The 14,497-nt window shown below is 41.7% G+C and overlaps 1 protein-coding gene across 1 annotated transcript in view; it reads right to left on the bottom strand.

Annotated features, from left to right (window-relative positions):
• Nucleotides 1-14,497, bottom strand: part of ASPA (aspartoacylase) — a 336,193-nt gene that overhangs the window by 210,056 nt on the left and 111,640 nt on the right. Inside the window, exon 2 of the mRNA XM_069615192.1 lies at nt 11,984-12,179. Coding sequence (XP_069471293.1) covers nt 11,984-12,179 — 196 coding nt within the window. The remainder of the gene's footprint in view (nt 1-11,983; nt 12,180-14,497) is intronic.

Raw genomic sequence — 14,497 nt, 5'->3', positions numbered from 1 at the left:
TGACATGGCTCCCTTTCTTAAATGGCACCTTGTGTACATTGCTACCTGAAGGTGGTACCGAAATGTGGTAGGTTCCTCTAAAGACACATGCCCTGCCAAAGGCAAGACATCACTTGACATCAAAGGCAAGACATCACTTGACATCAAAACACTCTCTTGTGATGTAAGAGTTCTCAACACCAAACAACTGAGCATCAAAAAAGTAATCGACAGCAAAAGACCATTCAACACTGAGACCGCCTTCAGCATCGAATGGTGTTGCCAAAGTGGGTTAACAGTGGAAGACAGGAGAGCGTACCAGTAATTTATTTTGTTTTAAAACAAGCCTTTACAATACTCCACATTTAAAATAAATCTCAACACATTAAATAAACCTCAATATTAAATAACAACACATTACACATTATATATAATCCATTATTATATACAAATAAAATACATGCATTATTAAATACCAGAATAAAACACATTCTTAGTACATATTTCACAAAAGGTAGCAGGCGCTCCTCTCCAGAGAGAACATGGCATGATAACCTGTTCTGAGATGAGAGTTTGCAGCACACGCTTTTTGCTCACTGTACCTTTCACAGATGGGAAATATCAATTTGCATATCAGTCTTTGACCCGCCCACATGGGCAGTCCAGCACCGAAATGCCTCATCAGTCACAGCTTCACCTCACTGATGAGGTCCAACAAGGCTGAAACACGTGTATGGGGTTGCTGGTGGTACTCTTGTTCAGAGAGGAATTGCCATAGTATTTCGGTGCTGGACTGCCCATGTGGGCGGGACAAAGACTGATATGCAAATGGATATTTCCCATCTGTGAAAGGTACAGTGAGCAAAAAGCGTGTGCTGCAAACTCTCATCTCAGAACAGGTTATCATGCCATGTTCTTTCTGGAGAGGAGCGCCTGCTAGCTTTTTTGAAACATTCTGAATAGATTTAATGATTTATCCAAATCTAAATCCTTAAGAAAATGTAAAACTTCTAATGACAAAACAAGATATCTACCACCCAAAAGAGTCTTGCATAAATTCTTCGTATCTACCTGCACAGTGCTGTACACAAACTTTCCCAGAAATGAAATAAGCTATGGATTCAGGGTTGGACAGGACAGTAACACATGTCTCAAAGATTCACTCTCCCTTGTATTGCAACAGAACCTGAAAAAATACAATTCTCTTGGTAGGTGTCAGAATTCCTCTTCACTGGTTGACCCCGTAGTGTAGAAGAAGAATTTTTCCCACCAATGTACCCCTCTGAATGGTACAAACACACATACAGAGGGATCAATTAATTGAAAGATGTTTGGATTTCCCTCCGAGACCAACGTAGCTGATCAGTGAAAGAACTGATCCTAAGAAGATTTACCACGATCTGGGTACGGGCCGTATATAGTAGGAATATTCAGAGGGATTCCAAAATCGTGGAGCATGAAGTACAACTCCTGCGATGCAGTAGATGCTGTCCCACGGTGCAGTGGAGGCTGCCTCGCGGCGCAGCGGATGATATCCCACGTTGCAGCGGACGCTTTCCCACGGTGCAGCGGAGGCTGTGTCGCTGGACGGCGAATGCCTTCCCACGGTGCAGCGGAGGCGGTCCCGCGGCACAGCAGAGGCTGTCCCACGGTGCAGCTGAGGCTGTTAATCAGTACAAGAATGTACGAACAGAGGAACAAGAGTTACGTGAAGTCAACATTATCCAAGAAATCCTTTAAGCAAGCCAGGTCGGAAATCACAATGGCAAGACAAGACTATGGAGTAGGCAAAACAGAATCCACGGGTGGAAAGGAGAGGTCGGATACCAGAAAAGCACAGAGTTACCTAAAGAGACCAGGAAGATCCAAAAATCAAGGTCGGGTCCAAAATCAGGGGGTCAAAGTTACCATGTAGTCAAAGAACAAGGTCAAGAAATGAGTAGCGCCACAAAATGCTTAATCAGAAGCACTGAGCAAGCAGGGAGGCGGGTTTAAATATCCAGGATCACATGATCACCGCCGTGACCCAGCACGAACGTTGCGTCTCCTTAGCAACGTATTGCCTAACTTCCATGGCAACCTCCAGCCGCCTTGGAAAGCCGGGTTTTGAGGTAATCTCCCCCGCCATCCACTGCCTGACGTTTGGTTGGTTCTCCTGTGTCTTTTGGTTACATGAAACATACGTAGGCCGTTACGAAAACCTGTATGCATAACAGTACCCTCCCCTAAAGACGGGTCCCGTCCCCTCGAGGCCCAAAACTCAGATATTAATCGAGGAGCATGTATATGACTGACAGGTTCCCATGTTCTCTCTTCCGGACCATATCATTTCCAATCCACATAATACATCCTGACACCTCTGGAAACTTTGGTATCCAGAATCTTGTGGACTTCATACTCGTCTTCACCTTTCACAGACAGAGGAGGAGGATGTGAAGGGAGAGAAGTACCAGGATGAAAGGCTTTAACGAGGGATACATGGAAAACAGGGTGTACTCTCCACTTGGCAGGAAGAAACAGTCGTACGACGACAGGATCTATTACTGCCGTGATAACAAATGGACCGATGTAGCGTGGGAGAAGCGGCCTTCTACCAGGAATATGTTAATTCTTCGTGGACAGCCAAACCTTTCCCCCCACTACATACGTTGGGGCCGGAGAACGATGGGCATCAGCGTAGCGTCTGGCACTAGACTGAGCATTTTCAAGGTGTAGTTTAACCTGCGTCTGTATCGAAACAAGTTGCTGAATGCAAGAGGAAGCCGCGGGGTGACGTGCAGGTAGAACAGGAGAGAGAGGCATAGACCTAGGATGCCTACCATACAAGGCAAAAAATGGTGAGGAGCGCGTAGATGAATGGAGGGAATTATTATAAGCAAATTCTGCCATAGAAAGCAATGAAAGCCAGGTGTCCTGATACTGATGAGTAAGACACCTAAGATATTGTCCCATAGTTAAATTGAGACGTTTGGTCTGTCCGTCTGTTTGAGGATGGTACGAGCTGGAATATCTCTCATCAATTCCAAAAGAAGCGGTAAGGGATTTCCAGAAACGAGAAGTAAACTGTGAGCCCCTATCCGTAATGATAACACAAGGGGGACCAAAAAAACGAAAAACATTTTTCAGAAATAAATCCTCCAATGTTGGGGCAGTAGGGAGACCTTGCCAAGGTACGAACAACGCCAGTTTGGTAAAATAATCAATGATCACCCAAATGGTGTTAAAACCAGAAACCAGAGACAAATCCACCACAAAGTCCATGGAAATCATGTACCACGGATAGTCAGGGACAGGCATAGACTGAAGCAAGCCTACAGGTTTGGAATGACAGCTTTTACATTGTGCAGATACATAACAACATGCAATTGTTTTCGGCAACATCCTTAGCCATAGAAGGCCACCAGCACCACCGCTGTAGGAGATCTATGGTCTTCTTAGTACCTGGATGTGCTGCTAACATTGAATCATGGCACCACTTGATGGCCTTCTTCCGAGTATCATCATCTGGAAGGAATAGCAATCCCTTGATCTGAGGCAAACCATGTATGACTTCAATATTAAGTCTGGCCGCTTCCGCAGGATTTTCTTTCACCCATTCCTGTAATTCGTCACGCAAGGTAGGTTGTAAAGTACAAGCACAGATCACTTGATGTGGCAATAGAGGACGACCGTCTGCACTTGGAGGAGACGACTCACCATGGATGCGTGAGAGGGCATCGGCCTTCATGTGTAATGAACCGGGCCGGGACGTAATGGTGAAATTAAACATCGAAAAGAACTCATGCCACCGAGCATGCCGGGCAGTAGAACACTTAACAGACTGTAGAGCTACTAGATTCTTGTGGTCAGTGAAAACCTGAACAGGGAATGCTGTACCCAATAAAGGATGTCGCCAGGTCAGGAAAGAGTCCCGTACTGCTAACAATTCTCTTTCAGTGATAGTATAGTTTCGTTCATAGGAAGTCAATTTCCTTGAATGAAATGCCACCGGATACAACCCTTTGGTTTCTGGACATTCTTGAGACAAAATGGCACCAAGAGCAATGTCCGAAGCATCAGCTTCTACCACAAATGGTAGATTAGGATCAAGGTGTTGGAGCACAGGAGCGCTAGTGAATGCAGATTTGAGACTCTGGAAGGCTTGATCACAAACACTGTCTCAAAGAAAAACTGTTTTACTGCTTGTCAAAGCTGTCAATGGAGCGACCAAAGTAGAAAAATCTCTAATAAACCTCCTATAAAAGTTTGCAAACCCCAAAAAGGATTGCAGGGCTTTCAATGAGGTGGGTGTGGGCCACTCCAAAACCACCTTAACCTTAGACTGACTCATTTGAATTCCTTTACAAGTTATCTCATACCCCAGAAATTCCACTTCTGAAGCATGGAAAATGCATTTCTCTAATTTAGCAAACAAATTATTTTCACGCAGTCTTTGTAAGACGCGAGAAACGTGTGTCACATGTAACTCATATGATGTGGAATATATCAGTATGTCATCGAAATAAAGTATTAGAAACTGGTCCATCATGTCGTGAAAAACATCATTGATGAAATATTGAAACGTAGCGGGAGCATTACAGAGCCCAAATGGCATGACTCTGTATTCAAACAACCCATACCTGGTCTCAAAGGCCGTTTTCCACTCATCTCCACTACAGATTCTTACTAAATTGTAAGCACCACGTAGGTCCAATTTGGTAAAGATAACAGATGAACCCAGTTGATCTAATAGCACAGAGATGAGAGGAATGGGATATTGATTCCGAACAGTGATGGAATTGAGTGCCCTATAGTCAATAAACGGACGGAGATCCCCCTCTTTTTGGGGCACAAAAAATAAGGGAGAAGCCGCAGGTGAACGTGAGGGGCGTATGAATCCTGATTTCAGAGACTGATCAATGTATTCCTTCAGAATTAGATCTTCCTTGTGGGTTAAGGAATAGATCCTACCCAATGGTAATTTTCCCCCAGGGATCAAATCAATAGGACAGTCGTAAGGCCTGTGCGGGGGCAAAACCGAACCACCTCCTTCATCAAAAACATCCTTAAATTCAGAATATTCTGTAGGCAAAACACTGGTTATAACTGCTCCAATAGTAGAAGCAATATCCAATTTAGGATGGCAAGGACTATTAGCTGGGACCTTGTTCTTCCAACACCGGTTCTCACAATATTCTGAGATAAATTCAATACTGCCTGTGTGCCAATCAATGGAAGGGTTATGTAACCGTAGCCACGGAATTCCTAATATGAGCCTGAACTGTGGTGCAGCTATAAGGTCAAAGAAAATATTGTCTGAATGTCCCATTATAGTCTCCATTGCCAAATCCTCTGTCTGCTGGGTCACCATTCCAGAAACCAGGGTGGATCCATCGAGAGCGTTCACAATAACAGGATTCACTTTATCAATGATAGGAATGCCCAGATCCTTGGCGTACATGGTATCAATATAGTTTCCTGTAGCTCCAGAATCTATGATTGCTGTGGCTTGAACACTCCTGTCTTGAGATAACCTGAAATGTACCTCCATATTAACAGGTTGGACTAATATGGAGTCCTTGGAAACATAAGTGCTCGGCAATTGGACTCCTCTTATTGCCGAGCTCTCGCGTTTCCCTGCTTTTTTGGAGGGTTTCTTGGTGCATGCTTTCAATAGGTGTTCCGAAGACCCACAATAGAAACACAAATTGTTTTTCTTACGATGCTCTCTTTCTTCTTGTGAAAGAGGACCTCGTGTAGCTGCCCTGATCTGCATTGGTTCTGGTGCAACAGTGGACGGTACAGGGTTGATGTGGAGGTCAGGAACCACACCACGTTTCTCTCCTTTCCTAGCAGCTTTACGGGCGTCTATCTGAAGAACTAGTTCCAGTAATTCCGGAAATGAGGCTGGAACTACTGGGACCATAGCAAGGGTATCTTTTAAGGCTTTGGATAGTCCTTTATAGAACAATGAGGCCTTCTTATCATCAGGCCAACCCATCTCAGCAGCTAATTGATTGAACTTCGCTAAATAGGCCAAGAGTGTCATATCTCCTTGCTGCAAACTTAATATTTCCAACACCATGACTTGGGCTTTGTATCGAGTATCGAACACCTTGCCCATTGCTTCAATCAATGCGTCACAATCGAACAATAAAGGACTACCCTCTTCCAAAAGAGGGTTAGCCCAGGCAGCTGCAGTACCCCCAAGATGGGACAACAAGAAGGCTGCCTTGGTTGCAGAATCAGGAAAAGAACCTGGACGGCATAAAAAGTGCAAGCGACATTGATTTAGACATGTCCTGAAATGTTTTGGGTCCCCATGGAACCTCTCTGGTGGAGCCAAAGGAAATTGTGACGTAATATACAATGGCCCGGCCGCCGCCTGTGCGGGTTCAACGACCGGGGCATCCGGTAATGCCGGTGCTGCTTGAGGCATTGGCTGTATGGCTGTTTGGAGTTCCAAATTTGTTGTTGAGTGGTGGCATGAGCATTAGCCATATCTGTTCTCAGATCTGCCACTAATTGGAGGAGGTTAGCTAGCGTCTCGTTGGGGTCCATGTTTAGAAGGCTTCTGATTATGTCAGAATTCCTCTTCACTGGTTGACCCCGTAGTGTAGAAGAAGAATTCTTCCCACCAATGTACCCCTCTGAATGGTACAAACACACATACAGATGGATCAATTAATTGAAAGATGTTTGGATTTCCCTCCGAGACCAACGTAGCTGATCAGTGAAAGAACTGATCCTAAGAAGATTTACCACGATCTGGGTACGGGCCGTATATAGTAGGAATATTCAGAGGGATTCCAAAATCGTGGAGCACGAAGTACAACTCCCGCGATGCAGCAGATGCTGTCCCACGGTGCAGCGGAGGCTGTCTCGCGGCGCAGCGGATGATATCCCACGTTGCAGCGGACGTTGTCTGTCCCACGGTGCAGCGGAGGCTGTGTCGCTGGACGGCGGATACCTTCCCACGGTGCAGCGGAGGCTGTCCCGCGGCGCAGCGGAGGCTGTTCCACGGTGCAGCTGAGGCTGTTAATCAGTACAAGAATGTACGAACAGAAGAATAAGAATTTCGTGAAGTCAACGTTATCCAAGAAATCCTTTAAGCAAGCCGGGTCGGAAATCACAAGGGCAAGACAAGACTAAGGAGTAGGCAAAACAGAATCCACGGGCGGAAAGGAGAGGTTGGATACCAGAAAAGCACAGAGTTACCTAAAGAGACTAGGAAGATCCAAAAATCAAGGTCGGGTCCAAAATCAGGGGGTCAAAGTTACCGGGTAGTCAAAGAACAAGGTCAAAAAATGCTTAATCAGAAGCACTGAGCAAGAAGGGAGGCGGGTTTAAATATCCAGGATCACATGATCACCGCTGTGACCCAGCACGAACGTTGCGTCTCCTTAGCAACGTATTGCCTAACTTCCATGGAAACCTCCAACCGCCTCGGAAAGCCGGGTTTTGAGGTAATCTCCCCCGCCATCCTCTGCCTGACGTTTGGTTGGTTCTCCTGTGTCTTTTGGTTACATGAAACGTACGTAGGCCATTACGAAAACCTGTACGCATAACAGTAGGCCACTACAAATACAGGCAATTTCTTTCGTCAACAAAACATTTAGCCTGAACCTCATGAATTCATTCCTATGAGACCTCACTCAGAATTTCAGTATATATGGCTCAGCTGTGCAAACTATTATGTAGGCACGTAAAATGGGCATACAAGGTAAATCCCTCTAGCTTCTCTCTGGTTTGTATTCAATCTCTTAAAATCACATCCCTCTTGACCGTCATTGGATTACAAATCAAAATCTCCCTTCAAAAGTCTATCTCCTTAGGATATCTCACAGAGCTAGCCATAAAATCTCTAACCGAAGCACCAGTATATGCCAAGGAAGCTAATCCTATTTCTGAACATATTGTACCATGTGGAGAACACAGTATTTTATGGAACAAGGCCAGTGTTTTCCACATACCCCAACTCTGAAAAAATTACATGCCCGACACATGTCTAATTGCCATGAGTGGAACACATTTTGGGACAAAATGGACTTCTCAGCTATAAAAGGGATTCATAGTAGTCCAGCTCCTATAATAGATACTCCGGGAAAACATTTAATACTGGTTCAAGGGAGAATTTCCCATATTTATTGTGAATTTTCACCATCGGTGCTGCCAACATATTCGCTTTCTTTTTAACATTTCTCTATGATGGTTCTTACTCGGATTTGCTGAGATCGGGAGGCCCAAATACACTAAATTATTTGTGATTCCAAGCCTTACCTTTTTAATAAAGCCTTTAGATCTACATTTCTTATCTTTCTGGCAAAACATCACCACTTTAGATTTAATTGGATTAATTTTTCATATATTCTCCCCCATAAACTGCGTAAAAAAGCCATTAACAAGTGATCCAGACCAATTGGTGTCAAATCTATAAGTAGAAAGCCATCGGCATGTGCGAGACATGATAACTTAATATTTCCTACCTTTGGATATCTAAGGACACTTTTTCTAAAACAGCACCTATATCATCAACATATAAATTAACAAGGCAGAGGGCAGAGGGCCAGAAGGCACCCCTGCTTCAAGTCAGATATAGTATCAATTGTTCTTGCCAGTTCTACCTCATGATTTGACTTAAACAGTATAGAGTTATCTGAATTGAGATAAATCAGAATTTGTAAGAGCCCAATAGAAATGCCCCCACCTATGTAGTTTAGCCCACAATATATGTCGATCAACCAAATCGAATGCTGTAGAGAGGACTAAGGAGGCCATATAGATAGGTGCCACATTCTTCCCCCAAGCCAGACTGTATATAGGTAATAAGAAGCCCAATACATTTCTCAGTCTTATAGGATAATCAGGGGAAGTCTCACAACCCTACTTTCTGTTTGCAGATTTTTCAGGGGTATAGCGTGAATCTCTTCCACAGTCGTCATGTCAAGAGTTGCTGATCATTTTGAGTTAAGAAGCCATGCCTCCCTTTCCTAGATTGCCTATTATGTTACAGCCCTGCAGTGTATGCATTATGTTACAGCCGTGCAGTGTCTGCAATCAACAACATCATGGGAATCTGAGAGCGAGAACAGGCATTTGGAGTGTTCATCCTCCTTCCCCATCTTCCCCCACATTTGGCACAATTCTTAAACAGGAGACCCAAAACTCAGACAAATGTAGGCAAGGGCATGAACATGGTAACCTTAAACAGGTACTATACCTGTTTTCAGAAGACTTACAGAGCTTACATTATTTATTTACTTAATCATTTATAAAGCGCACAAAGCCCAGAGGCAGCTAGGCACTGTGAAATACTTAAGGATATGGTTGCAGTTTGCAGAACTTGGAAGACAGATGTTTCATTACATATTACACTTTGACAGTATATTTAGATCAGTTTCAAGAAGATTTACACAATTTTGCATATTATTTACATGTTGATTGCAGATCCTTGGTCTGCTACATGCTGGACTAACGGCTAGGTGGTTAGAGCAGAAGGTTGGATCTAAAGAAAAGGGTTTTTAGATTTTTTTTGAAAGCCCAGAAGGAGGTATAGTTTCTCAGTTGATGGGGGAGAGCATTCCACAATTTGGGAGCTAATGTAGGGAAGCTAGAGCCTCTGGCTTTTTGCCTTCTGAACCTAGGGGTAATGAGCACATTAGTGTAGGGAGAGCGGGTTGGTCTGTTGGACTTGTCTTTGCAGATGAGGACGCTGAGGTATTTTGGTGCCTTGTTTGCAATGCATTTATGAGTGATCGTCAGAATTTTGAATTTGATTCTGTCATGGACAGGGAGCCAGTGGATGTTTCTTCTGAAGGTAGAGATATGGTTGTGTCTGTAACATAGCACCCCGTGATAGGTAATAATATTTGGGTATCATACGCAGCATTTGTATACGAGATAGCCATATTGTCAAGTTTATCGAACAAGAGCTTGGTGAATGCGTTATAGAGTGTAGGTGAAACACACAAGCCTTGCGGGACACTGCAGGTCACTGGGACTGGGACCGGATTGGCTGCTGCTGTGTCCGAGAAGACCCTCATGGTCCTGTTAGACAGAAATGATTTGATCCATTTGATAGAATCTGGAGAGAATTGGGCAGCAGTCTCTAAGTGCTGGCATAGTATGTCATGGTAGACCAAAACGAACGCTGCTGAGAGATCTAGCAGCAAGAGGATGCATTATACTCCTTTGTCTTTATATTGGTCCATTTGCGTTTTCAGGTCGAGTAAGGCAGTTTCAGTGCTGTGGCCTGGCCTGAAACCTGATTGTCTTTGGCCTAGAAGATGATTGTCTTCCAAATATTTTTGGATCTGCAGATAGGCGCACAACCACGTATTTTAAGTAAGAAGGGAACTGTGGTAATGGGGCAAAAATTGGTTGGGATATTCGGGTCAAGGGTAGGTTTTTTGGACAACGGTAAGACCCATGCTGTTTTTAGATCGTTTGGGACTGTATTGGCAGCGAATGAGTTGTTAATGAGGCTGGTAACAAAAGGTGCAAGTTTGACTTTTACCAGGGTTGCGGGGCAGATGTCACTTTTCCATCTAGAAGGCTTTTGATGATGTTGATTGTATCTGTGGTAGAGATTGCGGAGAATGTGAATTTAGATACTTTAATTGTGTTCGAAGGTGAGTGTATGGTAGGAGGGGTTAGGTTAGACTTGATTTTAGATTTTTTGTTGTTGTATTTTTCATTGTAGTAAAGAAATCTTGTCAGCAAGGGCATTTTGAATATTGGTATACCATATTTTGTCTTTAATTGTATGGTCTGGGGATGGTGCTGGCGATTCCAGTTTGCGGTGAATAGTGAATAGTTCTCTAGTGTTGGATTGAGCATTAGATATTCTTTGGTTGTAGACTTCACTTTTGGCTTTAATAATTTCATTTTTGTAGTTGTTAGCTAAGGATTGGAATAGATTTGTATTTGCTTGGGTAGGCGATTTATGCCATTTGTTTTCAGCTGATCTTTTTGCAGCATGCAGGGTTTTGAGTGCAGGGGTGAACCATGAGTTACTATGTGCTGGTGGTTTGGCTTTTTTGTTTTTTAGAGGAGCGATTTTTTCAATAGCTTCGAGCATGACTTCGTTGTATTGGCTGACCAGAATTGAAGGGTCGGTATCAAGGTGTGTCAGGTCGAGGATAGGAGTGAGTAATGGTAACATATTATCTCTGCTGATGTTTTGGGAATTTCTAGATGGGGCCAAGATGGTTGGTGAGGGTTGTTTCAAATTCTGGGTAGTGATGGTAGTGGAGAATATGATAAAGTTGTGGTCGGACCAAGGTGAGGGGATATTGGATTGGATATTGGTTATGCAGTTGGCACTGGCTATCCAATCTATGGTGCACCCTTTGCCGTGAGTAGGTGCAATGATCCTTTGTGTGAATTTTATTACATATGTTTTAGAAAAATAAAAAGAGGACACAGAGGTTATTAATTATTATTTTATTCTTTTAAGTATGTGTTCCAGGATGCCACTCCAATTGGGTGTAGGGAATTGTCCTAACAGATGTGATTTATGATAAAGGCCCCAGGATGAAGAAATTATGTTAAATTTGAAAATTGTTTACATGTAAAAGTGGTAGCATGAAAATGCTAAAATGCAGAGAATTTCCAAAGGATAATAGGCATCATTGGACATCTATCATAAAACTAGGCAGAGAGTAATGTCTCTATGCACAGCAATGCATAGGGGAACAAACAGGCTCTACAGGGTTGGCAGCTGTGGCAGATCCTGCAAACATTTTAAATGAATCAGTATATGTTACATAACTACAGACCATATAATTTCTTAATCTTCCAGCTTGTATTAGTCAAGAAAAACCAATATTAGAAATTACATAAACCTTCACCTGTAAGTGTGCGGGAGGCTGCTGAATATTTTTGGAATAGATTCAGCAACTCTCCTGTTTTTGTCAACACGTTAATGAAGACATAACTGGCAAAAAATGCAAGCCTAAAATGATAGAAACCAAAGAATGAACAGTACACCTTTAATTGTACAATATATAATTATATGTGTTACCTTGATATAATGGAACATTTGAATTGTAAAGTCATCTTTAGAATCTTCCAGGACAAGAGTGCTGCCCATATTTGATGTTGTGTTGTGAAGGTCAAAAATAAGGTCATAGGCTTCATTACTTCCTTTTGGACCAAATAAACTGTTGATTTCCTGGGCTCGCGACACTTCATAAGGTATATTCTCGGTTTCTGTCTTGCTATTTACATTTGCAAAGAGAAGAAGTCCATTTACATTTCGACACTTAAACAGCAGTATTCTTAAAGGTAACAAATGCATGTGTGTGATTATTTTTACCATATTTTTCATTCTTTGAAACACTTGTGTAGGAGCGCGATAGAAATAAAATATCAATCACTCAATCAATCAATCAATATCTTAAACCATACAAGGTCTGTTATACTATTGATTACCATTGCCATCATACAGCAGTTGTTCAATGTGACTTCTAAAAAGACACAAGTGGGCAGAATACATGCAAAGCATTTTGTTGGTTTGAGAATCCTGATACAATATAAAAAAGCAAGTTTAACTCAGACTGTAATACTGAAATCCCTACTATATTGGATTAGGTTGTGGTTTACGCCCTGCAATCCAATTTACTTGCTCCAGGTTTCAAAAATTCTTTCACTACAAGAGGCAGATTCCTAACCTTATATAAGACAAATCAGGTACTGGTGCCATCTTTATATATGTCTAATTTCTGAAAAAGCCTGAAGAGAATGGTTCAGCAAGACCACAGCATAGCAACAGAAGCTTTTTGGTTCTATTTTAAGGGTCTTTAGTTTGACAAAGCACTATCATATGCATACAATTTTCTAAAAATGTATGTGCATTGGAGACTGCATGCACATATCCCCGCATGCACAGGTATTCTTAAATTGCGACCCAGCCCCTCATCTTGAAAAACTTTGCGAGGTTCCCAAATTTAGCAAGATGACACTGGAACTCCAAAAATGAGAAGTAAGGCAGTCCTCAGATCCTACTGGAGTGACAGATAACTCACCCTTTTCACCCTTGCATACAGATCCTGAGGCTAACCGAATGAGTATATATGGTTCATAGTTTTTAACACTTGAATGCTAGAGGGAGTGTAAAAATGTCATATGCATCAAGACCAGTGTGCAATATGCACTTTGTGATTCAAGTAAACAATTATTTTATCACAAGTACATTTGTCAACTATAAAGTTCTTTGTTCATTTAGGTGTTCCTAAAATGTTCATTGATGTTATGCAAAGCATCCAGGAACTCTCATTGGTGCTTTTCAACTTTTGCATAGGGGTATTTGGAAAGATTACAATGCGGGTGTAGCAGACAGATTACCTTCTTTCAGAAAATTATATGAATGGGTATTCTAGGTTTTAGACAAGTGAACGTTCGTTTTATGACTACAGTATGTACTGATATCATGAAAATTGAACATTGTAAAATTTCAAAAAGAGTCATCCCCATCTTTGTTTAAAAGATAGAGACATCAGGCACCATGGTTCTTATCTGACTTATAAGGGAAGCCAGGAGTACTGAAAAAGAAGAGTGCAAAAAAGCATTTTCCTACTGTACATGCAGGCAAGACTAATATATGTGGCTGGCATCTAATCTAACTGACATTTGCACTCATAGACATTTAAGCAGAATTTGTTCAGAGAGTTAATAGTAAAACCTGAAAATGGAAAACTATTTTGAGTGGGAGAATTGTAAACTATAAAAAGAACCACCCTGACAGTCAACACGTTATTTCTGTTTTTATATGATGTAATTTTTACCATATCAGTAGATTGTGTGTTTTTGTATAGTATGATAGTATGAGATTTTACTTTTGCAAATACTGTTCTGATTCATTGTTTATTTTCTATTGCACAAGGTTTCATTTTAAACTGTAAGGCACGAAAATACAAAGTACAAGAAACAGTTATTTACAGTTGTCTGGTAGGACCTGATGAATCTGTCAGCAGGATCCAACTTTCCTTTAACCTATCAAGGAAAACTGCATCTTAAATGTGGGATTTGCAAAAATAGAAAAATAATGTTACCCACCTCTAATCCTAGTTATTCATAATTGATATTTAAATTAAATTCATAAACACTGAATAGCCTCAACGTGGGATTTTGGAACACTTAACATTAAAATATATATTTTAGGTAATTTCAAAGGCAATTACAAATTTTACAAATATTTCCTATATTTGTTTTCCTTTAAAAAAAAAACCTTTCTAAACCACCCCGTTTCTACTTTTATACAGACATAAAACTGTTTACAGCCCATAGAAAAAAGATTTGAACAAAGAAACTGATACATAGGTAGATGTCTACAGAGAAGAATAAAACAATCATTTTAAAGCAGGTGGGCTGAACCAGTATCATGTAGGCGAGTGACAGTTGAGATTTAGTTTGTTTTTCAGTGACAAAATGAGGTGTAACTTTCACTATAATACTGTGTCATCTTCCTTTTCCAGCAGAATTGGGTGTACAAACATTTTTGTCAAAGAGGAGTCTGTAATGTTAAGTATTCTCTGAT

This window comes from Ambystoma mexicanum, chromosome 9 (genome assembly GCF_040938575.1).
Source record: "Ambystoma mexicanum isolate Mex_15411 chromosome 9, UKY_AmexF1_1, whole genome shotgun sequence".
Classification (NCBI taxonomy): domain Eukaryota; kingdom Metazoa; phylum Chordata; class Amphibia; order Caudata; family Ambystomatidae; genus Ambystoma; species Ambystoma mexicanum.
This window is presented reverse-complemented; position numbering and strand designations above follow the sequence as displayed.